The following is a 26,771-nucleotide window of genomic DNA, read 5'->3' as shown; positions in this document are numbered from 1 at the left end:
CCTGAATAGGGATCAGCTCCATTTTAGGGCTGGCCAATCATCACGGTAAATGCGAAGTCGACTCGTAAGCCGTAGCCAATCGTGGCCCTTCTGACCCAACGCAGCCTCATCCGCGGGAGCTATGCCTAGTTGATTGGGAGGATTCGGAGAATTCGAACACGTTAATTTGTTCGTGGAGTGGGTATCCTGCCTGCTCTAAGACGCAGAAACGGGGAGCCGAGTGTTTTGGGCCTAATTGCGGACGCGGTGGTTAATACCCTTGGAGAGCTGGAGGCCCACTGGACTTAGGCGGGGGGGTAGAGAGTTGAACGTTCGACTCGAATTATTCCGAGTGTTCACGTGGCTACAGCACATCAGACTAAGGTGAGAATGTTCACGGCACCGCCTATTAGATTTCTAGTCGTAAAGTTGGCTCAGGCCAAGCGGTTAGATCTGCGTGCATTCAGTCAAACAACTCCCTGCTTAACATCCGTCTCGCATCCGTCTCGTAAACTTGCCCTCCCGGAGTGAACGTGCTCTCCCAGGACGGCGATGGCCAGATTTAGAGCCGAGTTATATGACAGTTGAAGATTTTTACAGGCCTGGCCGATTGCCACGAGCGGATACGGATGCGATGTGAAGGAAGAAGATGTCCTAAACCTCTCAACGACTCACCAAATTCGGGCTCTGAAAGGCGGGAAGAGGACAACAGAATGTGACGTAATATAGTTTCAACATCGCCAGTGCCCTCGAGTGTTAGTATGGAGATGTATTCGATCCACGAATGTCCGTTTGTCTGCAAACGGTGAACCAGGTAAGATACTTCTGCAATATACGCCTGTTCCACACAACGTAGACGCCTAATTACATTCTGCTACCTGTAGATATTATAGGCTTACATCATAGGTAGGTAGGATCTCCCACGTGACAACGCCACTTGCCGACACGATCCTTATGTCAACCCAGGCCTAGGACATATGCCGTGAGTTAATGAGTCAATATGAGTAGAAGCATCCCGTGGTCCGGCGGAGAAGATATGACGATTTCGACGCTTTGCCAACGCCAATGGCACCGCCGCAACGTGTCAGCTGTCCCGTGACACGAAGTGACAACAGCCCACGGCTTGCAGCGGTTGTGGCACAAATGAAACCCTACAGGATACTTGACGGCGGCCACGTATTTTCCCAATAACGTATAGTGTGGCAGTTTTACCAAGGGTTTTTGACGTGTAGATATGTTGGGTTTGGGAGTTTTTTTTGTCTCGTAATGATCAACGGCTTGTCATTCGCCCTGTCTTAAGCCACAGCAACGTTGCTGCTTCACAGGGCTCACACTGTAGCATATGCTCGCAAGCCTGATCGGAGCTATGTGGCTGGCCGTTTTCTGGGCTCGAGGTCAGCGCGAAGGCCGAAGGCTGGCATACGTCTAGTATGGAAGCCTCTCGGTTAGCACGCGCCGTCCGCGTTCCGTCTCAAGTATGCAGCAACCGAACATACAACGACTCATGTAGAGGTAGAACCGGGAACGTGTTGGTATGTTCCCGTCAAGTCTCATCAAAGCAAGCCTTATAAGTGGTTGTCTCTGGCAGTACTGTACAACCTCCTTTCCCCGCACATGTCACGTACAGTCAGCTACATAAATAAGTAAATCACTGTATTTTCGGCCATGTTCCGACGCTACTCGTTGCAATGGTTGATGGCATGCTAAAGCAACAGTGAAATACGGCAGGATACTACGTATTAACGCGTGAAGGGTCTCGAAGTTGTCCTGCCACGTCTTTGTCTCGGATCCGTCCGCATATTCATTGCATCTCGGGCAACACTCTATATGCCTGAGTACCCGAGTATGTGTTTTGATCTTATGCCCGTCAATGTTCTGTCTGTTTCTCCAACCTGGATCACCTTTCGATCGGGAGAATCTGCTTCCAACTCCCCACCCGCTATAAATCCCGACACCTCAGAAACAAACGCTCACCTGGGTTTGACCCTCATTCTAATTAGTGCTCGGGGCGTTTGGCAATCCGCAGCAGCCATGGAGACCTTGAAGTCGTGAGTCACCCGTCGATTCCACTCCCCGCCCTCTAGCCCTCACGCTCGCGATGCTCATTCACTCCGGGAACAGTCAAAAAACTTGCCATTTCTTCAGCCGACCGAGTGGTTGCAGATTCGGTGCATCCTGCAAATTCTCGCATTCCACCCTACTGCCGACTGCACCTCATAATGTGGAAGGCCAAGCCGGAGACACACAAGCATCGACCAGGGGACAGAGAAATAACGATGATTTCCATCATTGGCGGAGGTTACTCTCAAGGGCCTCGGCGGGAGGTAACCCCAACATCCCGCAGGTCTTCCAGACTGCACAGAGCCTGATCCAGGGCGACATGGACACGCTTCAGAAGGCGGTTGCCGAGCTGGCTACAGATAAAGGTGGCTCAGTTATACGTAAAATGATTGATGAGCATATTCCGTCTTGCGGTTCGGACCAAGGGCGGTTTATCCTCTGGCGCACTTGCGTTAAGCCCTTTTTTCTGATCCTCACGGACCCGCGGGTAGTTCGCTCAGCCATTCTTGAAATGCATCTTGGTACCATCTACAACGTCGTTTTTGGCTTCAACGCCTCCCGGCTTACGACCCTCTTCGGGTTCCTAGGCGACCTAGCTACGAAATGGGAGGGGCGTCGCATCGACCCCGACGATGAATCGATGGGCGAATTCTTGGAGAAATGCGCCGCAGTATTGGCCAAGTTAGTTGACTGCAATACCAGCGCCCTCGTCAACGATGATATCCCGCCAGTTGTGGCTCAACTACGTCAACGTGTCGACAATCTCAGTGGGAATGACCGTACTTTTTGGGGTCGTCAAGCAATGAGCCACCTGGAGCATATATACAGACGTCTCGGCGTGGTCCAAGGGGTGGTAGTCCGTGCCACTCGCCCTGTACAGCTACGCCAGCAGCCGAATTTTGTCTTGGGTCGAGACTTTCCAGGGGCCTTGTCGATCGCGGGCCCACGTCATGATAATGACTCCGACGACATAACGAAGATCCAAATCCTGCCGACAATGTCGGAGATCATGTCGGTCCGCGCGGATTACCGGCCGCTTAGCGATCCATCTACGTTGCACTTACCGGGAATCAGAGGATTGATCGACCGTCACTTTCGGCTTCTTCGGGAGGACATGGTCGGCCAGTTGAAAGAGGCGATCTGCGAACAGCTGAGTGTTAGTGAACACCCAGAGACTAAGAATAATGTCGAGAGGCCAAACAGCGCCCGAACCAACGCCTATACCGTTGTGGGAATCGTCGATATTAGGCATACGTTCCAAGCCGGGCTCGATATCCATCTGAAGATAGAGCAGCCATCACCCACCAGGGGACTGTCGGCTCGCTTACGCAAGGAATGGTGGAACTGGTCGAAGCGTCTGGAAATTGGAGCACTTGTTTGTCTCCTAGAAAAGGGGACTGCTATTTTTTGTGTTGTGTCCCAGTCAACCGTAAGACCGAACTCAAACCGGCGGAATAACAACGAGAACGAAGACGAAGTTGCCGACCTCTTTAGCCATCAGGATTTTGCCTACGTGAATTTGAATCTGGCTGAGCCAAACGAGACGGACCTTACGGCAATAGCTTTGGCCTTTCACTCACAACCTACAGGACGGACCCTCCTAGAGTTCCCTGGCATCCTGCTACCATCGTTCAAGCCCACTTTATCTGCACTTCAGCAGATTTATACGAGCCTGGAGCTCCCGTTTGTTGACCTTCTCGCCCCGAGTTCTACTTCCCCCGGTCCGACCAACGTCCCGTTGCCGTTGTACGCAACGAAGCCAGGGTTCGTCTTCGATTTGACGAGTCTTGATACTTCAAACAACGGCAGGTTTTTATTTTCACCTCAAAATAAGCCCAATCCTCTAGAGCTCTGTCGTCGGTCTAGTTTAGACGAGGGCCAGGCAAGAGCCCTTCTGAACGCCCTTACAAGGAGCCTGGCACTGATTCAAGGGCCACCTGGTACCGGGAAAAGCTACACAGGCGAGGTAAGCATAATTATCTACAACTCCATTTCCCGACTCCAATAGAGCGTGTCATTTTTGATCGTAGCGCTATCGAGAGAGATAAGACTCAACATATTCACAACTAGATCAATGCTAATAAGCCGAAATATATAGGCCATCATCAAAGTTCTTCTTGGGAGCGCCAGTAGGACTACGCTCGGCCCTATTCTATGCGTTTGCTATACCAACCACGCCTTGGATCAACTCCTCGAGAACCTTTGGAAAGGCGGAGTGAAGCAGATCATCCGGATCGGCGCCGGGTCGAAATCGGAAATACTTCAGGATCTAAACCTGCGCGAAGTGCGCAAGACTTCCGAGCGTACCAAAGCAGAGAAGCAACACGTATGGAGGTATCATAATGAATTGGATTCAGTTGAAGAAGAAGTGGAAGACTACTTGTTGAAGCTAAAGACGGCAACGACTACCTCAAGGCTCAAGGAATATTTAAAGGAGCACGAAACACAATTTCACGACACGATTTTCGGCGAAGAGGACAGCGATTGGCAAGTGGCTGGATCCAACAATGCGCAGCGCCGACTTCACAAATGGATCTTCGGTGGTCATCGGTCTGAACGCCCAGTGAGGCATAGAGCTGCATTGAGAGCATGCAATCCACTCACGCTTAATCGAGCAGAGCGAATCCTGCTCGTGGACATCTGGAAGCGAGAGATGATCGGGGATGTGATAGAGGAACTTATTTCGCTCCAGGGCGACTATCAGGAAGCTAAGAAGAACCATGAAATTGCATTACGCGAGGTGAGTTTCCTCGGCCATTACCACTCCTTCGTGATCGACTTCTTTGCGACGGGAGGAGGCAGCGGACATGGGTTCATCTTGCACCCACCGTACTTTACTACTGCCCGCGACAGTTCACCTGTTTTGATGTGGGCTTACCTTTGGTTCTTACAGGTTGATCTTCGCGTTCTCCAAGAGGCTCAAGTCATTGGTGTTACAACGAGTGGCCTAGCCAAGAATCGAGACTGTCTCCAGAAGCTTGGCGTGAAGGTTCTGCTTTGCGAAGAGGCGGGAGAAGTCCTAGAGAGCCATATCCTAACGGCATTGCTTCCATCGGTCGAGCATACCATCCTGATTGGGGACCATCTCCAATTGCGTCCCCAGGTCTCAAACTACGAACTCTCTGCGGCCAATCCCAATGGTCCACAGTATTCGTTAGATGTATCGCTCTTTGAGAGGCTTGTCCAGCCTGCTCGATCGTCAGATCGAAGAATCCCATTTGACATACTTAACGTACAGAGGAGAATGCACCCATCGATTTCCAGGCTGATCAGAGATACTCTATACCCATCCCTCAAGGACGTCGCCAAAGTTGGTGATTACCCCGAGGTTGTTGGCATGAAGAGACGACTGTTCTGGTTCGACCACGCTAAACCTGAAGAACAGCAAAATCATAGAGACGCCGTCAGCAAATCCAGAACCAACGACTTTGAGGTGGGGATGACCTGCGCCCTTGTCTCCCATCTTGTTCGCCAGGGCACGTACGCGAGCGAGGATATAGCTATTATAACGCCATACCTAGGCCAGTTGCAAAAATTGAGAAAGAGACTCAAGGAATCGTTCGAAGTTGCCGTTAATGACAGGGACCTCGATGATCTGCAAAAAGAAGGTCTGGAGAGCACAACCGAAGTTCGTAAACAGAACCTCGAGCACTGTGTACGAATTGCTACCGTCGACAACTTCCAGGGCGAGGAAGCCAAGGTAATTGTTATCTCTCTCGTTCGGAGCAATCAGGCGCGTCAATGCGGCTTCTTGAGGACCACAAATCGTATAAACGTTCTGCTCTCGCGCGCGAAGCACGGCATGTACATACTCGGCAACTCGGCGACCTACGGGACCGTCGACATGTGGTCCCAGGTAATCGACATATTGAAGGAGAACGGGAACCACGGCACCAAGTTGCAGCTACAGTGCCCGAGACACAAAGACACGCCGATCGAGGTGCGGGAACTCGAAGACTTCGCCAGGCTGTCTCCAGAGGGGGGATGCGGCCTCCCATGTTTCAGAAGACTCGACTGTGGGCATACGTGCCCTAGCAAGTGTCATTCGGAACCCTTGCACAAGGCAGTCAAATGTCTAAAGCCCTGCCAACGGCAGCAAAAGGGGTGCCATCATGCCTGCCCTAAGCTCTGCGGAGAGAAGTGTGGAGAGAAATGTTTGACCGTGCTCAAGGGTCAGACACTTGTCTTGCCTTGCCAGCACGTGCTGAAGTCCCCCAAGTGCTGGCAGAAGCAGAAACCAGACCAGGTCCTGTGTTCCGAGACCACGGAGAAGGTCGTCCCAGGGTGCAACCACCGCGTACAAGTTGCCTGTCACAAGGATGTTACCAAGAACAAGTTCATTTGCCCGGCCACCTGTGGGACGCCTCTCCCATGCGGACACGCATGCAAATACGGCTGCAGCAGCTGCCGAATCCGGGAGGATGGTAAGGTCAAAGAGGAGGCGCATCGACAATGCAAGTCTACGTGCGGACGGAACTACAGCTCTTGCCGACACGCGTGCCCCCTCCGATGCCACCAGGACGAGGATTGCCCGCAGTGCGAGATGCCGTGCGAGATCCAATGCTGCCACTCCAAATGCTCCAAGAAGTGCTCCGAGCCCTGCACCCCTTGCGCGATGCCCGTATGCGCATCCGCATGTCCACACAGCCAATGTACTATGCCGTAAGTTTTCCTCAGAGAAAAGGTCCGAGATTCTGTTTTGAAACTGACTTTCAATAGTTGCGCGGCACCTTGCGACTGGATTCCTTGCTCCAGGCGGTGCGCGAATGTCCTCCCCTGTGGTCATCAATGTAAGTACGAGACATAACGACGATAAAGGACTTTGGGGCTAATCGTCGCATTTAGGTCCGTCGCTCTGCGGGGAGCCCTGCGTAGACGTGAAATACTGCCAAGTTTGCGCCTCTGACGAGATCAAGGGCATCGTTGTTGACATGTTGGAGTTGCGTGAGTACCGTGACATCGACCTCGACCTCGAGCCATGCATCTTCCCTACCTGCGGCCACATGATGGTCGTGTCGAGCATGGACGGCCAGCTGGGCATGTCGGAGCATTACGAGACCGACGAGGACGGCACCATCCTGGCCGTCAAGGCTTCGTCTGCCGCGCCGTTCTCCGACACCGAGGTCAAGAGCTGTCCCAACTGCAGAGGCAGCCTACGCAACATCTCGCGGTACGGGCGGATTGTTCGCCAGGCCCTGCTGGACGAGTCCACCAAGAAGCTCATCAGCTGGTCCCACTCGCGGTCGGTAGCCTTCGAGCAGCGCCTCATCGATGAGCAGGAGCGGCTCAAGCAGGCAAAGAAGCCCGAGCGGCTCGTCCGGTCCCCGGTAGAAGGAGGCAACTTCGAAGTCGGCGGCACGGAGTCGAACCAACTGCTCGCTTTCCACGTATGGACCGGCAACAGCCGGTACACGTCGATGTTTCATCTGTACAACGAGATGACGGCGTATCTGCAGAACGTGCGGGTCGAGGAGCAGCCGTACCAGCGGGTCCACGACCTGGTGCAGTACGCGCGGCGGGCGGGGGAGACGACGGGCGACTTCGCGGTCGACCCGTCGAAGGTCCAGGTGCGCGGGCAGCTGCTCGCGGAGGCGATGCGGTTCTCGTGCTACCTGGCGGTGCTGGGGGACTTCCTGCGGCTGTGGCGGGAGGCGGCGGAGCCGGGGGCGGCGCTGGCGATCGACGTGGGGGAGGCGGCGGAGAGCTGCGCGGGGACGATCGCGCTGGCGCGGGGCGCGAACTACGCACGGCAGGAGGCGGAGGCGTGCCTCGCGTACGCGCAGCTGGTGGCGCTGGTGCGGCAGGCGGGGGCCGGCGACGTGGCGGCGCACGCGCCGCGGGCGGAGCGGCACCTGGCGCGGGCGGAGGTGCTGGTGGCGCGCCACGCGTCGGCGGCGAGCCTGCGCGGGCCGCTGCAGGCCGCGCAGATCGCGATCCGCGACGGCGCTTTCTACGTCGAGGTGTCGGCGGCCGAGCGCCGCGCCGTCTACGAGGCTATGGCCCGCGAGTTCTCCGGCACCGGCCACTGGTACCGCTGCGCGCGCGGCCACCCCTTCACCGTCGGCGAGTGCGGCCTGCCCATGGTGCAGATCCGCTGCCCCGACTGCGACGCGCCCATCGGCGGCACGAACCACACGCTCGCCGGCGGCGTCCAGCACGACCAGGAGATGGATTTGCTCGGCGCTGAGGCCGCGAGACTACGCATCGTCTGATGCGGCATGGACCGAGATATCTAGGCTGCGGTGAACTGTCGGGGTGCTATGGGACGGGATCCTGTTTACTGCTATTAGAGCCGGCTCTTGGGTAGAGGCGCGGCGGGTTGGGCATCTTGATGTTAACGCTAGATGGGGCTTGGGGATACGTGCTTATTGGAACTAGGCTAGGATAGCAAATTGCAAATTCAATGTATCCGACGTAATCATTCTCGTCATGTCTATATTGGTATTATTAAATCGTTAAGGTGATACTGAAGCCGGTTTATACACCCCACTGCCCCAGATACCCCCACCTTGACGTTGGCGTACAGCACGGGGGGGGAGAAGGCGTATTTCTTCTCAGAGGCCGTTGGAATTTAAACATGCTTATACATTCTGTCGTAGGAAGCTACGAAGAACTATGCATGCGGTTCTACACGAGGACGAACCTATTGTAGGATTCCTGCGAGGCATGTCACCTCAGCTACGAAGCGAAAGCATACTGGGTAACTGTCGGTAGGAGAGTGAGAGAGTTTACGTACTGGAATTTCATCATCGAGTGTTTTGTAATCCAGACCCGTGAACTCGGTTCCAGGGTCGCCCAGGTCCCATGGCATTACAACCCGAGAGTCAGTCCGTACTAGAGATAATAACGAGTGTCAGTGGTAGCTTAAGGGACTTGAGAGCGGTTAAAAGGGGAAGGGGGGGGGGGGGGGGGGAGACAGCCGTATGCATGTGTCGGGGCTCGGAACAAGAGGGACGCAGCATACCGATCACCTCCCATAGGTCTTCTCCATTTCTTCTCCTCACTAGTAGCCTAAGGGCGTAAGCGTCCCCTTGACGTTCCCATCTCGCGAGGCGGGCCTGTCGGAGCGAGGTGACTAGGGTAGCCATTTTCTGCTCGATGTCCCACGACACCCAGAGGGGTCTACCATCTCCCTCCTGGCTACTTGCGTCTGGCTCCCGGGTCCAGTTTTTTGGGGGGTTCTCGAGGCCGAAGGCATATTCGAAGAGTGGCTGCTTGGAGACAAGGAGAGGGGATGCGTATACGGGCAGGACGAAGAAACGGGTCCATTTGGGCTCTAGGGACTCGCCGACGACGACGCGGATGATGTGGTCTTGCGGCGACCATGTGAGGAATAGGAGTGGTCCGGCCATTTGAGGCGGAGCCTCCGGGCTCTCTTTTTCACTCCCAGAACTGTCCCCGCTCTCCTCCTCTTTGGGGCGTTCTTTGTATTCCTCGCCGTCGTCGTACACTTCACCCTCATTACTACTGCCACTATCAGTACGATCGCAAATTTTTCGGTCTTCTACGCGGCCGCCGTCGTCATCTCTAACGTTGTCATTGTCGTCGCTGTCGTCGTCTTCGTCTTCGTCGCTAGTAGTTACAACCCGTATCTGCTTGTTCGTTGCGAGGGCGCCGGCCCACCCGAAGATCTCGCGCATCACACTGAGAGTGAGGCGTGTTCCCCGGCCGCTTTTTCCGAGTTTGTCGATCCCCTTGCCATAGTTGCTGAGTAAACATTACCGGTTAGCGAGTGAAGTGAGGCCGACGACAAGAACCAACCAGACAGGCAGAAGAGGAGATTCGCGAGAGGGGGGTGGTGCTAGAAGAGGTGGCTGAGATCACGCCGGGGGAAGGATAGATTGGAGGGTCTGTGTGGTAATATGACAGGATGTGGTCAGCCCCCACCCCTTATAATCTCCGTCCATTTGCCCTACTCATGTCTCCTCTTTCTTTCTCTTCACTCATTCGGAATCAGCACCATCATCATCGCCTTCATCACCACCGCCAACATTATCATCCTCACACCAGTGCCTCGTGATAAAACCGTCTCACAAAGGGACGAAGAAACCAGTCTCGTACTGTATTCCTACAACGGTGGGATACTTTTTGTATCCGACCCAGATTGGAGATCCGCTGACACCGGGCTCCGTCGAAATGTCGTGCTCGATCTGGCTCTTGGCTTGAGGGTTAGTGCACCCTCCGATGAAATGCACCGGGCGGGTCTCCGGGCCGATAGGCGTCCCGGGCTTGTACGTCGTGATGTTCACTGAAGACTGAACTTCCTCCTCCGCCAGTTTTAGCGCGAAGCCGAAGCCGGGCCTTCGCGTATTCGCCGATGCTGGCTTGGGAAGGAGGATAGCACCGTAGTCGAAGACGGCGGACGCGGGCGTTGGGTTCGCCTCATACTTTGCACTGATACGCACGTCTTCAGGCGCCACGGCCACCTCATCGGGCTCTCCCTGCCACCATACTCTTAGCTCGGTGCTACGACTCCCCTGCTCGTCGACGAGGTTGTGACCCGCCGTGAAGATGACGCCGCGTTGGGCTCCCGGGACGTGGACGAAGAAACCGTTGGCGTCATAGGCTATCGTGGGCCATTTTGAGGCTGTATTAGTGGCCATTAAGGGGAGCAAGGGGGTTGGGAAATGGGAGCTATTGGAGGAAGATCCTACCGTTGCCAGCCCTCCGAAACTTGAGGAGCACGATAGCGGACTCGACGATCCTCATTTCTAAGCCGTCAATATTGGGCGACACTTCATGCTCTTGCTCACCACCTCTCCGACCCTCTTCAAAGCGAGCTCTATGACGCAGCCCAAGGGGCAGCTGTCCCCGATACATCGTGGCCAAGGAAACTCGGCGAAGGCTTTGGAGGGTTGGATCAGGCTGGGAGCCTTGTGTTGTCACAAAGCCGACCTGAAGGATTTGCTTCCTTTTCTTTTTTGCTTCTTCTCTTGGTGTGCGTGTGTGTGTTGGATTAGCAGGTGGGTACGCTGGCAAGCCCGCGTGCCCTCTCCTCGTGACGCGATGAGGCTCTGCCCGCCTTCAGACGAGGGATAGTCTCGTTAGGATACGGCATTGCCGCGCCATCTCTACCGGCCACTTGGGAATCATAGCAACCCTCCTTCGACCTCTTGGGTGGATTTTCTCAAGCTCACATGATCGAATACCTTCCCCAGTCGTCCTATGAAATTTGTACAGGGCGTGGGAGCATAACGCAAAGGTCTGAGCGGACTATGTAGGCTGCACGGGGATCGGGGTTGGGCATCATGGTTTACCCCGAGCCTGCCAGAGAGCTGTCAAGATCGTCCCCCATCTCGGTAACAGCTGAATCGTCGGATATAGAAACGGGTGTGATGTGACGACAGGGGTCAAGGCGTCAGACATGCAGGAAGAGTGCATAGCGGGAGTGCTGGATGGACGGACACTAATAGTCGATCGAATGCCATCCCCTCATCGGGATCCAGTGCCCAGGGCTACAGATTTTACACGTCACTGCTTTCAACGAACATGGGCCTCGAACAAGGCGAATCAGCTACGAGGAAAATATGAATACCAATGAATTTCTAACAAAGGAAAATAATCATTGTCACAGTACTTTGAGCGGCTCAACAATCCTCGGGTGCCGCCATGAAGTTAATACAGATACTCCCCCCGTCGCGCCAAAAATACACGCACGCAATACCCAATCGAGCAATCTCACAGTTACCATCCTCTTGCTCCAAGACCACATGTCCCCAAGGTACCGTTAATTGGCGCTACGTAGGCCGAGGATCGGCTGCGCTAAGATGTGAAGGAGCTTATACCAGAAGTGTCAGAAAGAGGATCCCTGAGTAGTGACGAGGAGACATAGGAAACATACCCATCGTTCGATATCCTTCTGGTTCGTTCCGAGACTCTCATATTTCTCGTGTAGGCGGCCTGCCGTACGGTAGAGGACGCGGTCGAGCTCCGGGTCACCCTCCAGCAAATCGAGGAACTGGTCAGCTCGGGGATCGTTGCCGACTTGGCTGATGAGGAACGTGACGGCTACAATTTCCAATCAGTCCCGTGGCACACAAGCAGATGAAGAGCAGGAATAGAAGGGAATACAGGGGGGGTCATATTTACCTTCGTTCTGGTACCCGAACCGGGACAACCTCTGGCCGCATTCAAGGATGGCCCTCTTGAGGGTGTCCAGGGGTTCTGGGAACGGCTGTCCGTCCGTGATGATCAAGACTAAGATCGGTCGCTTGAGTCTACCGTCACGCTCAATGACGTCGTATACAAGTGGCTTGAGGATCTTGGCCTCGAGCTCGGTGCCGATATTAGTCAAATCTGTTCGCCTCGGCATGAAAAGCATCCTTTGCTCGAGCGCGTGGCTCCCGAGGTCGTCGAGGTCCCCTTCGGTTCTGTTGATGAAACGCAGGTGGGCACCAGTGTTATCTGGCACCAGACGCGTTGCAACGCGGGCCATTCTTTTCACCAACTCCCTCTGCGCGTCCATCCCGTTCATTGATTTGGGCGGGTCAAAAAGTCGTGCATTCATGGATCCGCTATCATCTAGTACTCGTCAGTACGGTACCACGATACGAGGGCACAGCTTTGACGGCGTACCGCAGTAAAATATCGGCTGGAAGAGGGCTAGCTGGACGAGACTCTTGATCTCGTCCGGCTCTGTAAAATGGTTTCTGGGGTCCTTCTCAAGCTCCAACGCTTTCTCGGCCAGGTCATGAAGGTATCTGTCCCCTGAATCGAAGAAATCGTCAAGTTTCTTGTCTTTAATATAAGTGTTGATGCTCTCCTTGAACTGTTCAGCAGTGGTGGGGTTGCCGATTTCGTCAGCGAGGTTCTCATCCGGCTCCGTGGCTTCACGCACGCCATATAGCGCGGCTACAACCCCCTTGGTACCATCGACGAACCAACGACCAATGTAAGCCAGGATGAATAGGATGAGCTTGATGATAGTTTCGAGCCATTCGGATTGGCCGTAACTCAGCTGGTACGGATGCGCGACGGCCTCCCGGATCAGGGGGATATCCGACTGCTCACCCATTGACCTTGCCGTCTTGTTTTTGTTGTTTGTGGCCTCCAGAGACGCGCCCGCATCGAGTAGCATTTTGACGACCTTGTAGTCGCGGGCTTTGGAAATGGCTGCCATAAGCGGCGTCTCGTTATGACATGCGGGGTCCGTCAGGTCTACGGAAGCACGGCTGTCGAGGAGAAGCCGGACGATCCCTTCGCGGTCCGTCCGAGCATCGGCTGCGAAGTAGAGTGGGGTGCAACCATATTTTGTCTTCTGATTGGGGTTTGCCCCGTGTTCAAGTAGCAACTTCGCGACTCGAACCCGGCCAGACTTTGCAGCCGTGGCAAGCGGTGTAAATCCAGTCTTGATATCTTGCATGTTGATGTCATTGCCGGCAACGAGATAGTCGTTCAGTTTAGAGTCCGTGAGGGAATCCTCTCGAATTTCTTGGTGGATATCCATTGTGGAGGCGAAAAGAAAGATGGAAAAACAGAGAGTAGGATCTTTCAGCACTGCGGCTAGTTTCAAGTGTGGTAGGGAAGAGACGAAGGGTTCTGCGCTCGACTTGATCAAGCCTTGAGGACATGTTGACGTATTTATTCACGGACGACGGCCGTCGAGGGAAGGCTATATACGGGTGTGAACCTAACAACGGGGACGCCCCATCCTCGCCGTCTTCGATATCACACATGTATAGTGACATACATACCTAGGCTGTGCGGTAGGCTATCACCCCAACGTGCCCATCCCCAATAGGAAGCAAAAGTTGTGGCTATTTCTGTTTTGGGACCGTTATCGTTACCAATGGGAGATCTACGTGAGACCACCATCCTACACTTACTATGGGCTTCTACGAAGTCCATCTATGCCGTAACACCCCGCGTTAGGAGGTACGGATACACGTATGCATGGCTATTTGTGCCCGGAGGATGCACGCAATAATCAGGCTTAAGCGACGATAACACTCTTTGCTTAGACTGGTCGTCTTGTAACTTCACGATCGTCCGATGACGCGGAGCAAAGTTTTCTAGCCTGCAACAGGGGCATGTGATGAGTTGTACTTGTCGGATGCGGCTCTGCAGCTCTTGGAGCAGCGAAATCAGGGTGGGAAGAGCCACGGGATCGCTTCGGTGTGTCTATTTAAGGGTGAGGGACAAGAGAATGTGTCGCATTCCCCAGCACAAGGACCCTCAACTTACCCGACATCCTGCGACTCCTCGCTTAGTCTTTTTGTCCTATCCCTGCCACGCGCAACCATGGCCAGCGACATGAAAACCTGTGTCCGGTGCCTGCAGTCGGTCGGCTCGATGACCACGGACGAAGGCCTCCTATGTCTTCTCAGTCAGGCTGATGGACGCCTCGTCGAGAAGGTTTTTGAGAAGGATCAGCTTCGAAGTCAGCGGAGAGTGGCTAGCGATCCCCGAGAGGACACTTCCGCGGCATATATTGTGACCGAACATCAAGTACGCACTCCTCGGCCTCTTTAGTGTTCCTTCTGCCCCACCATCTGAGGGCTCTCATGATAGATCGAGGCGATTGCTAAACATCAGCCTGTAGGCATTCATCGTCTACATAGGCGAAAGTAACCAGCTCCAGTGCAGCGCATTTGTTCGCAGGAGGGAGAAGTGGAAGCCTGTGGCGCTAAAGGGCTTAGGGGACGTCGTCGTCCATCCGACGAGCCGAGTCAGCGGGACGCCGACACCTAATGGCGCTGTAGTGTTCTACCAGGATACCGACGGCGCCATCTGTACCGTCCGATATATTGAGGAGACTAACTCGTGGGAGAAGGGCATGCCAGTTTCCACCAATGCCCGCATCGGTACGCCGATCTGCACATTTGCATCAGACAAGGCCGTGGTCGTGTCTGTGGTGAATGAGGACGGAGACGTGTGTTGTCATGTTCGCGACTTTGGAATAGGCGAATGGACAGGTATGCGCGCCCTCCCCCCCCCCCCCTTTAGTTGATGGCGGAGACGCGGTGAGCTGATATCGGGATAGAGACAATCATCCCCAACTCCCGGGGCGAGGAGCCCGTGACGAACATACTGGTAACCCAAGATATGGAAAGCGGCAGGCTTGAGGCGTTCGTGTTGGGCAAGGCAGAGGTCGTAAAAATAGGAGAGGACGGGAACCGAGTTACCTTGGGCTCAGTCTCATCCTCGACAGGCGTGTTTGAGCCCGCTAGCGCGGCCGAGTCAGCCTTACGGATTTTCAGGAGGTTATTCGAGGGCTACGAGCATACGGTGGTGTATCATCACATCGTCGTTCACAACTACGAAACGCCGTACTATGGTAGTAGTGGTTATGTTTACTACGGGCCCTGGGATAGGGCGCAAAAGGTAAATATTTCGGAACGATGTGGGCATTATTTTGTCGATCCGTGGTGCTAGCAAGGTGGGTGGAAGAAGGGGTTGACAATTAGGTGCTGCGTCGGGCGCATGGGTGCAGGCATTGGAGGGATTAGGTTCTGTTGGTATTGGTGGTGATGGAGACGACTTCGGTGACGTCTGTTCTCCCTTGTCATCTTCTGCTGCTTCTCCTCTTCGTGTTGCTACTAGGAATCCCACACATCCCAACCTACAATCATCCGCGAACAATCCCGTGTCTGTGATTTGAACAAGCCGATGTTATTTATTCTTCACGTCAGACGCCTTATTGTAGATAGGTATTGTGTGTACTCAGCTACCTGACCTGCGTCTCGTCTCGTCTTACGCCCAAGTACAGGTACCTATACATACCCTAAGTACGTGGGGTTGGTGGGGTGAAGGAGGGGTCGCGAACGAAATGGCACTAGGAGGTACCCTATCTCGGCGCTAAACTATCAGCCTTCCGCTACTGGCACTTATGTATAGGTACATCCTGCCCCCCCCCCAGCGAGTACCTAGGTACCTAAGGTACCCCGTAAGCAACCTATGTGATGATTGTAGGCGGCCGGGGAAAAGTAGTGATGCTGGCTGAGAATAGCAGGGGTTACCATCGCAAGAACAAGATAGGTAGGTAGGTGGAATGAATTCTTTACCTGCTGTATACAAACCCGTTCCGCCGGGAGTCGGCCTCAGCGACGATCGGCTCCCGAGAAGGGCGGGGCTCCGATGAACCTGCAAGTGTTCAATACATATGCCCGGCGAGAAGCACGCGCAGGGCACATGTATCGGTACCTCAGTCGATTGGGCGTGCCGCATCTCCAGCCGGTTGGTTTGTTCCTGGGGGCATCACATGATATGCGACGGGGCGGTCCGCTGTGTGCAGTTTATCCCTGCACCGAGTTAGGTACTCAATCGAGGTACTGGGTATGGAAATGAATGCATTGTGATCTTGCAGGGGAACAAAATAGTAGGTAATAATAGTCTCGGCGGTGGCCTTGAATTACCTACCGCAACAACATCAAAGGCTCGTGAAGGAAGAGAGACGGGAACTGAAAAAAGAAAATTCTCGAAAAAAACAAAGACACAGAAGGATGTGCAAGCACAACGAAGCGGCACCTAGGTGGCCCATACCTACCTCTTTTCCTTCGTCTTTTTCTTCCTTTCTTCCGTCTTTTTTCTCCTTTCCTTTTATTCTCTTACTCTCCGTCGTGCCACTTGTGCTCACGAAGGGGAGGGGAGGGGGTGAGGCTCGCTGATGCCCAACCGAGCCGCATCCTTAATGTAGGTAGTCATGGTCTTCGCTGTCCTTGGCGGCCGCAGGTTGCAGCGTGGTGGCGGTAGCGATTGGCTCACGAGCTCCGCAGCCGCCAGCCAGCGCAACGGGCCGCTACCAATAGCAGCGCAGGCGCCAGCTCGCGTGAACGCGAGATGAAGAGGCCTCGACGGCCCACAACAGCGCTTAGCCACCGTTTCCTCGCGCCCTTCGAACGCCCGACACAGCGCCCAGGCATCTTGGCCGGCGCAGACATGGCTCTATCCCCTCGGCCGGAGCAGCTTCGTCCAATGCCGGCCTATTGGACAATCTGCCATCCGCCCTGCGCTCTCTAGCCCCCCCGATGGGCATTCTCTTGTGTGTTACCGACTGGCAGTATTTCTCATCTTGGCCGAAACTCCATCGAAACCTGGTCCCTGGGCGCCATAGTCGCGCCCGGGGCGGGATAGTAGCCGGATGCGCGTCGTCTCTTCGTTTTTTTTTTTCCCTACAAGACGAGGACGTTTCCTCGCTGAGGGACCGACCCTCTTCGGAAGTTGGTCTTCTTCGTTTTTCTGAATCTCGAAGCTGGTCCCGTGAGCTGCAGTTCTTTTTTTCGTCTTGTCAGATTTTCTTTGTCGTCTACTCATCAAGGCTATTTTCTTATTGTTTTCTAAGCGCTCAATTGTTCGTCCTCTTGTTACGTTCTGAAGGTAAAATCAATCTGGCTTTGATACATTATCTGCCTTTATGACTACGAACGACGAATATGAATCACCACTGCCCCGTATCTTCAACCTGTTAATCGTCTTCTCCTACCATATATTTTCATTTTCTTCGCGATATCCTCGCTTTCCCTTCCTCTTCTCCGCTCGCAACCCCAAAACAACCCCGTATTCCCGATGCGGATCCCGATATTCCTGCACTTCATTCTATTTTCTGGGGCCTCGGCGGCGGGGCCGTCGAGGTCCGGTGAGAGGTATGAAACCAACAAGCTTCACCACCGTGACGGAGATAAACTAACAGCCTACAGAGTCAGAAGGCGAGACCGGGTGGGATTCCCTAAAGTATACAGATTCGAGAATACTACAGTAGCGACTACGTCTGCGACATCGTCAGTATCAGAATCTACCCTCTCGCAGACTCTTGACGAGACGCCGACGTCGTCTTCGTCTCTATCATCCTCTACGTCCCCACTAATACGCACTCTCACTTCTATACCCTCAACCTTTATCCTTTCCAGTACGGACGCTCCCTCATCCTCGACTGAATCCGCCCCTGCGGCTTCGATCTCTCAGTCGTCATCACTGCAAGAGGGTAATACGATTCCCCAAGTCAGCATCTTCCCCTCCTCCACTGTGCAGGTTCAGCCAACACCTCCCACCAATGCGGCCATGACAACGGCAAGCACAGACGTTACGTCACCCAGCGCGACGATCACTTCGTCCACGTCCTCCGTTCGGCCCATCCTCTCGAGTTCTCTATCCCTTCCGCTCTCGTCGCCGTCATCCTCGGCAATTTCTAGCGCCGGTTCTCTGTCCCAGTCTACCTCCGTACAGAGTTCTCCAAACAGCCTGACTTCAGCGCCTTCGGAGACGCGGTCCGCCACCAGCGCATCGAGAGTGACGGTGGATACGAGTAGTTCCTCCGCCTCCGAGCCTACCGCGTCGACTGCGACTTTGAGCACCTCACCACTGCCTTCCCTATCTACTAGCGCAAGACCGGACACCGGCTCGGCTAGTTTGGCTACTTCGACTCGTGAGGCAGCAACTCCGTCAATTACAGATGCACCGACATCTATCAAGAAGTCATCGTACGTGTCCCGCTCGGTATCGGCGACGGGGACATTGAACGACGCAATCCCGACGCTTATAACCTCCATTCCCGCCTCGACGGGTACAGTCACCCCCGAAGTCCTGGCCAAGAACCTGGCTGATGCGAAGCGCTACAACGAAATCTTCGCTGGGTTGACGGAGCAATCCGCGTGCGTACCCGGCCAGGTTGCTTGCATCAATGGGAACATCGGGAGATGCTCCAGTGCGGGCACATTCGATATCACTCCTTGCGCAGGCGCATTGGCCTGCCAAGCCCTGCCAATGCGCACGGTTGCTGGTGTTGAGCTCGGGTGCTGGGACGAAGATACCATTCGCAAATCGCTGGGTGGTAGCGCGTCGTCGGTAGGGAGCTCGGCTCCCGCTAGCTCGTCCACGGCCGACGGTAGCGTGGTTACGCTAACGATCACGCCGACCGTCACAGCGACGGGGCAAACCACGGTGACGGCTAGTTCGGCTCGACAGAGCCCTCCCTCGGCGCCCGCCGAGTCCTCGCGCACTTCGACGGCTGGAGAGAAGACGGTAACGGTAACCTTTACACCCACGACATTCAACACGGTGACCCGATCGACCTCGGTCTCGCCGCCTCAGGTAATTACGAAGACTGTCACTGTAACACCCACTCCCTCGGAGTTCGTGACGGCGTCGTCGTCCACCCAAAGTCCACCGTCGTCTTCCGCTACTTCTAAAGCTTCTTCGCCTACCACCCTGTCGCCCATTGCGACTTCGCCCGCCGCCCCGCCGAGCACTGTCACTGCACCCGCTTCCCCACCCACCACTGCTACCTCATCCACCGAACCGCCTCCACCACCCCCTACAAGTTCGCCGACCCGAACCTTCACCATCCCGACCGATTCGGGTCTCCATGTCATCCCGATTGAGACAGACAGCCCCTTCTTCGACAGCCCCTTCGGAGGTTTCTTCGGACCCGGGCGGGGCCACGGGATACCCGGCCGCGGCAGCCTCGTGGTGCCGGGCGCCAAGCAAGTGGAGCCCCCGGCGACAGTGAAGGTTACGGAGAAGGAGATGGTGACGACGACGGCTACGGTCAGGGATTAAGTAGGCTGGAGGTTAGGCGGTCGTCTTTGCGAATGATGCATTTACACATAGCGTTTCGGTTTTGATTTTTTTTCTTCTTTCTGCGTCGGCATCGAGCGGGGAGTTCGGCGGCATGTTGATATTTCGTGCCGTTCTTTCCGAGGGGGTGGGCAGCTTGCTGCCGATTGACAGGTAAGAAGCTGATACCATCCATTGCCATTAATAGATACTTTGTGACTTAGAGCATATTAATTACAAATCGTTTTCATTCGCATCGCCGGTTGTGTGGGATATGGGCGCTGTGCGCAACTTAGTACTTTTCCCGCGTGGTGTTCCCGGTTTGTGCCACACCTCGGGATCCGGCCGGGAGCGGTAGTTATACGATGAGAGGGCTCCGCCCCAGCGTGCCGTGTTCCGGTTCCTGGGCGGCAGACCGGGACATCGGCCGAATACGATGGTTCCCCAACGTAATCTTGACGTTGTTACCTTAGATCTCGCGGAACATGGAGGGAGGTAATAACGTCGTTCGGGTAATGCTACCCTGCGGGGGAGAATCGGGGCCACCAGCGTGATACGAGTTGCCAATCGTGATACCCAAAAATATTCCCTATGCCCGACATACGAATCTGGCGCTACCCCGATTGGCTTCGCGGCGGCCAGAAAGCGTGGGGTTATATAAACCGTCCAACCGCCGCACGCAAGATATGGACAATAAGTCCCAAGTGAGAAAAAGCACTCGGATTTCGCGCAGCCATAAATGCCGCTCCTCCTCCCCTCTTTCGGCTCGCTCGCTGTCCGCTACTTTCGCAGGTTTTGACACCAACCAGAAAGAATGACAGCCCACATACCAGCCGAACACGCCACGCCGGGGCGCGGAACTACGGGGGAGCCGGTCCTCGACGAAGACAGGGCCGCGGCGGAGACCAGGAGGCTGGAAGAGAAATTTGCCGCGTTCCGGCACCTGGTGCCTCTGGCGCTGCGCGAAGACGTGCTGTTCCTGAACTCGGCGTCAGCGCCGCCGGCGAGCCTGGTCGTGCACGAGGCCGTGGTGCAGTACTCGGCGGAGGCGCTGCACTCGGCGCGGCCGCACGCGGGGTGGCGGGTGGTGGTGGAGGAGGTGCGGGGGCTGCTGGCACGGTGCATCGGCGCGGGGTCTGCGGCCGAGATCGCGTTCACGCGGGACACGACGGAGGGCCTGGGCAGCGTGGCGCGGACGCTGCGGTTCGCGCGCGGCGACAACGTCGTGCTGCTCGACGTCGAGCACCCGAGCACGGCGCACGGGTGGCTGGCGCTGCGCGACGCGGCCGGCCTCGAGGTGCGCCAGGTGCCGACGCGCGCGTGGGCGGGCGGCGCGCCGGTCGCCGTCGACGCCGCGGCGCTCGCGCCCTTCGTCGACGCGCGCACGCGCGCCGTCGGCCTCAGCTCGGTCGCCTTCGACGGCGGCCAGCGCCACGCCGTCGCCGCGCTATGCGCCGCCCTGCGCCCGCGCCGCGTCCACGTCGTCGTCGACGCGACCCAGCACGTCGGCTTCGCCGCGCTCGACGTGCGCGCGCTCGGCGTCTCCGCCGCCGCCTTCAGCCTGCACAAGGGCCTCGGGTGCCCCGTCGGCCTCGGCGCGCTGTACGTGGCGCCCGACGTGTTCGCCGACGACGACGACGATGACGATGACGGCCGGCTACTGCTACCGCTGCCGCCGCCGCCGATCGTCGGCATGGCCGGCGTGCGCGACCTGCGCGCCGATCTGCTGGTGTGCGCGGCCGACGGCCCGCTGACGTACCGCGACGGGGCGCTGCGCTTCGAGCACGCGAACGTGAGCTTCGTCGCGGCGGTGGCGGCGCGGGCGTCGCTGCGCTTCTACCTCGACGTCCTAGGCCCCGCGGACGTCGAGGCGCACCTGTACGGGCTGACGGAGGCGTTGATGGCGGCGTGCGATCGGCTCGGCGTACTGGTGGTAAACCCGCGCGCGCGGGAGCACCGCGCACCGCACATCTGCGTCCTGGGCCTCGGCGCGCGAGGCGGGTGGGGGCGGTTTCTGGAGCAGCAGGGTGCCTGCGTGACGCCGAACCGCCTAGGGGTGAGGGTCTCGTTCGGGTTCTACAGTGACCGTGAGGATGTGCGGAGGTTCGTCGCGATGTTGGAGCTCGGGATAACACGAGGCCTGCCAGTATGAGGGGCAAGGATACCAGGGCGAGATCGTTATTCGTCACGTAGGTGTTTACTCGTTCTTTATTCCGAGTCTTTTTTGCCTATCGATTTTTAAACAACAACTTACTTATGGCCCCGGTACCTTGTGTATTGTAGTGGTGCGGTGGGATTATACCATAGGTTTTAATTACTTGTTTCCCACCATGGCCTTCTAGAGTCTCCCCTCCATCGGTTCTTGTTGTTGCTCCCAGCTACCATCCATGGCTGGCCGATCAACAGCTTACAGCTGCCTGCAGGTGTGATCCCACCTGATCAGCCCGGAGCCAGCTGTCAGCAGCTGCGCGTTCTTGTCCGGTCTGGATTCCTCTTACAGCGTGCCTACGCCAATCCTCTTCGATATTAAAAGGAGAAGAGCACGTCAGTTTAATTCTCTTCTTAAGAGATATTTTTTATCCTATCCGAATAGTATTTATATTATGTCAAGCCTTATTAAATTATAGAGTTTTCTTATTGAGAATTGTATATGAACTAGTTTAATTTAAAAGTAAAGTTAACATAATTATTCGTACCTTTTTACAGTTTCTACTTAAGTTAAGCTATCTCTCGATGAGCTATCTAAGTAAAACATTACTTAATAACTATTACGTTAATAATTAAAGCTATTTATATTATTAAAATTAATTAAAAACTTTTAATTTTGATATTATAATTTCGATATAATTTTCTGTTTAAGATATTTCGTTTTTAAGTATTCTTAATACTGTTTTAACCTTTCTAAGTACCTTTTCGTCGTTTACCTCGTTCCTATATATTACCTTACCTCTTAACAACCTTTTTACCTACCGTATATCCATTATATAAACGAATTGCTTTCCTAACGTTACGTATACCTTCTATAGTAGTACGGTAAGATATACTCTTTTAATACATTATGTAATACGTTACGATAGGTCTTATACCTACATAGAATAACCATAGCTCTCGTAAGTACTGAACAGGAGCAGCGTGGGCACGCTGTGATGGAGGCACGAAAAGGACTACCCAACTGCCAACAGCTGGCCCAGTGCCGATTAACCAAGATCACAGCTGTAAACAGCTGTAATCGGTTGATCGGCCAGCTGAAACGGCAGCTGGGAAAGGGAACTAAGAGAAGGGCAACGAGGAAGGCTAGAAAGGCATGGCAAAAGGAGTGAATAGCTGTAATAAGTGATGTCTATAGGTCTAAGTCTAACTGATGAAAATATGAGTGCGCGACCCATATAAATATATATCGAAAAGGCTACGTGGCCTAGATCTACCGTACTATTACAGCCTCCCTAGTTTAATTAATTCGTAAGGAGTAATTAAACTTCTAATAGTAATAGGTACGGTAGCTCTCGTTCTTGTTTAACCTGATCCTGATCCCGATTAACCCTGATTAACTAAAAGCTAGCTAGTTTAATTAAAGGCTAATAGGATAAGTTAGGTAGGTTAACTAGGAACGATTATAATAGCAATAAGTAGGTGGTAGGGTAGGTAACTACAACCGTACCTAATCCTAAACCTAAACCTAATTAATCCCGAACCTATTTAATCGTTACTAACTGGGAGCTGAGCTAGTTTAATTAACGATTAATAGAAAATAGGAAAGATCCGATAATAACTAGGCTAGCGGAGCTGTAACCTATAAGCTAACTTGATTAACCTGTTCCTAATTAACCCTAATTAACTGGGAGCGAGCTAGGTCCATTAGGGCTACTAAGAAATAACAGGGATTAATCAGAAAACAGGAACTGCAACGGGGCAGGTAAAATAAGCGTAGCTCCCGTAAGAAACGAAAGAAATAATCCCATACGATGTAACGTAATCTTCGTCCTTTTCGTCTATGACTAGTGCCGATCCTTTTTAACTGATCCTGATCCTATAAACTGACTGATATATTCTGTTTATGCCCGTTTCTGACTCGTTTCTGGCTATTTTCGTGTAACCGTTCTTGTATTCGTCCGGCAGTATCTACCGGGCTTCCCTTGACCCTCGATCCCTCCCCTGTACGTGGTTCTAGGGGCTCTGGCTCTTTCTACTAACCATATATCGGTAAGGGCGATAAGAGGGGTCTCCGGGCATTAACTTGTGACTGTTCTGTAACTATGACTGTTTTTTTTTTTTTTCTGGGCTGTTTTGTTTAATATCTATTCAATTCGTTCGTATCGGTATCGTTTATAGGTCTATCGCGCTGATCGGTAGGTCCCGATTAGGTTCGTGGGTATAAGGTGTGTCGGTATCTTCTTGTAGTAATTGAGGGCATCGTGGCACCTATCGGTTAGGGAGGTAAGGAGAGACCTCCCTAGGTGCCGTAACTGGCTGGAAGGGATAAAACAAGGGCGATCGGATGGTAAGCCTTTTGTAATTGAAATAAACTGATCGGTAAAAGAACGGATGCCTTTAAGCGCGTGCGAGGTTATAAAAAAAGGGGTGGTGGCGGTAACGGAGTTAGATTAACTAAGGAAACGGCTATCTAGGCATTAAAAAACGAAGACGAGACTAAATAAAAACGGGCATAGCTCCTTTAAAAGAGATAACTGAGAAACGAGAATAGGGATTCCTACTGATCGGCGAACGAGCTTTTAGGTAAGCTGATTAAAAGCTGATAGGAGGGCGTGGTTATTGATGGTCGCTATGGTTGTCTGCCCTCCCTGTTGATCCTGGTGCCTGACCTAAAAAGCTAAGGCCAAAAGCTACGAAAACGGCTCCGGAGCTACGAAAATAGCTCCTGATTAACTAAAAATTAGGGAATCTTTTGATCGGCGTATCCTGAACCTAATGACTGTAAAAACGGTCGTAAAAGGTTACTCCTAAGATGAGGTGAGGTTCGAGCTACTGGGTGGTCGCTACTGAATAGGAGTAGCGTAGGTACGCTAACGGAGGCACGAAACGGCTACCTAACTACTAATAACTAGCCTAGTGCCGATTAATTAAGATTATAGCTATAAATAGCTATAATCAGTTGATCGGCTAGCTAAAAACGGCAGCTAGGAAAGGGGACTAGAAAAGGGTAATCGAGGATAGCTAGAAAGGCATAGCAAAAGGAGTAAATAGCTGTAACAAGTAATGTCTATAGGTCTAAGTCTAACTGATGAAAATATGAGTACGCGACCCATATAAATATATATCGAAAAGGCTACGTGGCCTAGATCCACCGCACCACTATAGTACGGATTATGCTATAATTATTACTTAATAGATTATTAACTTTACTATTTTTACCTTAATTTCATATTCGTTTCTACTATTAGATTCGTGGTTTTCTGATTAATATATCTATTTTAGTTACGAGCGTTTAAATTACTTTGTCGTACTGTAATAACCGAATAAGTAACTTTTACATTTAGCCCCTTTCCTTTTCTTACCTTCTTTACCTTTAGGCTAGCGACTACTATATCTTTATAACCGAGGGATATACTGTAGTGGTGCGGTAGGACTAGGCTACGTAGCCTTTTGTATATATATTTATATGAGTCTCGTACTTATATTTTCATTAATTAGATTTATTTAAGTATCCATTAGGTAGCTATTACTAATTATAGCGATTTACTCGTTTCTTGCCATGCCCTTCTAGCCTTCTTCTTATTACCCTTCTTCTAGTCACCCTTAAGGTAACCCGTCGGGGTGCCAAGAGTCATCGCTCTTTAGGCGAGCCCTGATTGTGCCACGAGTTGTCGCCTGCATAATAGGAAGTGGAATAACCTTTCTTCTACTCGGTACGTACGTACCTTCCCCTCTTGTGCCTTGTGATCCCCATAGGTTGGTACCCTCCCAACCGTGATTCCTAACAGGTAGCCCTTTTCGTACCTCTATCACAGCTTGCCCACGCTGCTCCTGTTCAATATTTATCGTCGGAACGTCTTTAATTCGCTTATAATCGACGATCTTAACTTTAAAAGCTTTGACCTCCGAATTGAGATTTAAAAAAAGTTAATATTAGTACTTCTTTAGCTTTTTAAAACAGTCGTTAACGTTTCATAAACGTTTAGTTATAAATTTAAATTAAATAAAAGCCGACGTGAAATTTAATTTAATTTACGTATTACTGTTTTACGAGCTATTCACTACGTAAAAGCTATATATTAATAAACTAAAGTTAAACGAGGAGAAAAATAAGAAAAAGGTATGCCCTATAGGCCGTACTTATAACTACTAGCTTTATCTTCCCTAGATACTAGGGGCTAATTACGTACCATGCCCTGGTACTAGCTTAGGCTTTATAATAAGTATAGCCTATTATATAAGGTCCCTTCCTGGAAAAAAAAAAGTACGCCCTACTGCCCTTTTCCTTTATCTAATCCTAATAATCTAACTCGTTTTCTTCCGCGCCTTAGAACACGTACCGTATCTTTAGGTATTATCTCCGTCCCCCGGGGTATACTACTCGCTCCCCGGGTTACTGCCTCCGCCTCTTAGGGTATTAATGTTTACCTAAGTCTCCTTCCTTCGTTCTTCCCGGGGTTATACTATACCCCAGGGTCTCCTCCTTTTCCTCCGTAGGTCTCTCGGGGTTCTTCGCCTACCAGGTAAGCTAGGGCACCCCTCCACGAGCCACCCCTTCACGGACCACCGTGTTAGGACCCACGAACGCGCTTTTTAACGCGACGCCCTTGCTTAAATAATCTATAATTTCTCGGTTAGTTTTAATCTTTAGTAATTCCTTTTACTTTTAATCTCTTCCTAATTTCTTATTAATTAAGATAGTATCTTTAAAGGAAACGTAAATCCGTACGGAAGCCGTTATTTGGGAGGTTATATACGGTATTAGTATCCGAAAAGCTATCCTTCGATATAGCGTCTCTCGTTCCTACCTAGCGCGCCGTTTCGCTAGTAGACTAACGAGATAAGAGCTAAATAAGAATCGGTAGGCTTTATTACCAATCTTAGAAGCTAAATTAACTCGTTAGATTATTTCGTAAGCTAGGTTAGGCTTCGCGTTAGTCTTTATTTAATTTAGGCTTATGGCCGACCGCTTATTAAACGTTAACGGCGGCTCTGGAAAGCTAGGGAAGTACTAGTATTACCGTTTTTTAGATCGAAACCCGGAGGTTAGGGCCTTTAAGGCTAAGATCGTCGATTATAAGCGGATTAAG

At 52.9% G+C, this 26,771-nt stretch overlaps 6 protein-coding genes across 6 annotated transcripts; 4 read left to right on the top strand and 2 right to left on the bottom strand.

The window, feature by feature from the left end:
- Positions 1–2,010: 2,010 nt before the first annotated feature.
- On the top strand, positions 2,011–8,252 carry GGS23DRAFT_620580 (P-loop containing nucleoside triphosphate hydrolase protein; the record flags this gene model as incomplete). The annotated part of the gene is made up of 8 exons (XM_051521113.1): positions 2,011–2,027; positions 2,125–2,807; positions 2,841–2,890; positions 2,921–4,006; positions 4,139–4,780; positions 4,934–6,702; positions 6,760–6,830; positions 6,886–8,252. 8 exons carry the CDS (start codon positions 2,011–2,013, stop codon positions 8,250–8,252), a joined length of 5,685 nt encoding a protein of 1,894 aa, XP_051372449.1.
- A 149-nt stretch (positions 8,253–8,401) lies between these two features.
- Positions 8,402–11,132, bottom strand: GGS23DRAFT_511873 (uncharacterized protein). The gene is made up of 5 exons (XM_051514563.1): positions 10,695–11,132; positions 10,102–10,606; positions 9,005–9,747; positions 8,777–8,874; positions 8,402–8,697 (listed from the first exon to the last, which is right to left on the bottom strand). Exons 1-5 carry the CDS (start codon positions 10,858–10,860, stop codon positions 8,668–8,670), a joined length of 1,542 nt encoding a protein of 513 aa, XP_051372448.1. The 5' UTR covers positions 10,861–11,132; the 3' UTR covers positions 8,402–8,667.
- Positions 11,133–11,674: 542 nt separating this feature from the next.
- Positions 11,675–13,596, bottom strand: GGS23DRAFT_511871 (uncharacterized protein). The gene is made up of 4 exons (XM_051514562.1): positions 12,616–13,596; positions 12,130–12,561; positions 11,882–12,048; positions 11,675–11,818 (listed from the first exon to the last, which is right to left on the bottom strand). The coding sequence occupies exons 1-4, from the start codon at positions 13,484–13,486 to the stop codon at positions 11,768–11,770; spliced, it is 1,521 nt and encodes a 506-aa protein (XP_051372447.1). The 5' UTR covers positions 13,487–13,596; the 3' UTR covers positions 11,675–11,767.
- Positions 13,597–14,084: 488 nt separating this feature from the next.
- GGS23DRAFT_511898 (uncharacterized protein) lies at positions 14,085–15,608 on the top strand. Its single transcript, XM_051514564.1, has 3 exons — positions 14,085–14,487; positions 14,582–14,954; positions 15,023–15,608. Exons 1-3 carry the CDS (start codon positions 14,281–14,283, stop codon positions 15,412–15,414), a joined length of 972 nt encoding a protein of 323 aa, XP_051372446.1. The 5' UTR covers positions 14,085–14,280; the 3' UTR covers positions 15,415–15,608.
- A 2,062-nt stretch (positions 15,609–17,670) lies between these two features.
- GGS23DRAFT_511841 (uncharacterized protein) lies at positions 17,671–19,539 on the top strand (the record flags this gene model as incomplete). The annotated part of the gene is made up of 1 exon (XM_051514561.1): positions 17,671–19,539. A coding segment is annotated over one exon (1,863 nt), but the record flags the coding sequence as incomplete, so codon positions are not given.
- Positions 19,540–20,016: 477 nt separating this feature from the next.
- Positions 20,017–22,142, top strand: GGS23DRAFT_620575 (PLP-dependent transferase). Its single transcript, XM_051521112.1, has one exon. It carries the CDS (start codon positions 20,345–20,347, stop codon positions 21,680–21,682), a length of 1,338 nt encoding a protein of 445 aa, XP_051372444.1. The 5' UTR covers positions 20,017–20,344; the 3' UTR covers positions 21,683–22,142.
- Positions 22,143–26,771: the final 4,629 nt, after the last annotated feature.

Source organism: Durotheca rogersii, assembly GCF_024521655.1.
Source record: "Durotheca rogersii strain YMJ 92031201 chromosome Unknown GGS23scaffold_8, whole genome shotgun sequence".
In the NCBI taxonomy this organism is placed as follows: Eukaryota; Fungi; Ascomycota; class Sordariomycetes; order Xylariales; family Xylariaceae; genus Durotheca; species Durotheca rogersii.
The sequence above is the reverse complement of the archived record's forward strand: the minus strand, read 5'-3'. Positions and strand labels throughout refer to the sequence as shown.

Bases quoted from the DNA above. Each gene is read 5' to 3' on its own strand.
- GGS23DRAFT_511873 (XM_051514563.1), bottom strand. From the start codon at position 10,860: ATGTATCGGGGACAGCTGCCCCTTGGGCTGCGTCATAGAGCTCGCTTT. The intron at 10,607-10,694 runs GTAGGATCTTCC...GGCCCACGATAG, and splicing joins GTTTCGGAGGGCTGGCAACG to CCTATGACGCCAACGGTTTC. The intron at 8,875-9,004 runs GTATGCTGCGTC...TATTATCTCTAG, and splicing joins AGACCTATGGGAGGTGATCG to TACGGACTGACTCTCGGGTT.
- GGS23DRAFT_511871 (XM_051514562.1), bottom strand. From the start codon at position 13,486: ATGGATATCCACCAAGAAATTCGAGAGGATTCCCTCACGGACTCTAAA. The intron at 12,049-12,129 runs GTAAATATGACC...TGGAAATTGTAG, and splicing joins GTTCGGGTACCAGAACGAAG to CCGTCACGTTCCTCATCAGC. The intron at 11,819-11,881 runs GTATGTTTCCTA...TTCTGGTATAAG, and splicing joins AGAAGGATATCGAACGATGG to CTCCTTCACATCTTAGCGCA.
- GGS23DRAFT_511898 (XM_051514564.1), top strand. From the start codon at position 14,281: ATGGCCAGCGACATGAAAACCTGTGTCCGGTGCCTGCAGTCGGTCGGC. The intron at 14,488-14,581 runs GTACGCACTCCT...ATCAGCCTGTAG, and splicing joins ATATTGTGACCGAACATCAA to GCATTCATCGTCTACATAGG. The intron at 14,955-15,022 runs GTATGCGCGCCC...ATATCGGGATAG, and splicing joins TGGAATAGGCGAATGGACAG to AGACAATCATCCCCAACTCC.
- GGS23DRAFT_620575 (XM_051521112.1), top strand. From the start codon at position 20,345: ATGACAGCCCACATACCAGCCGAACACGCCACGCCGGGGCGCGGAACT.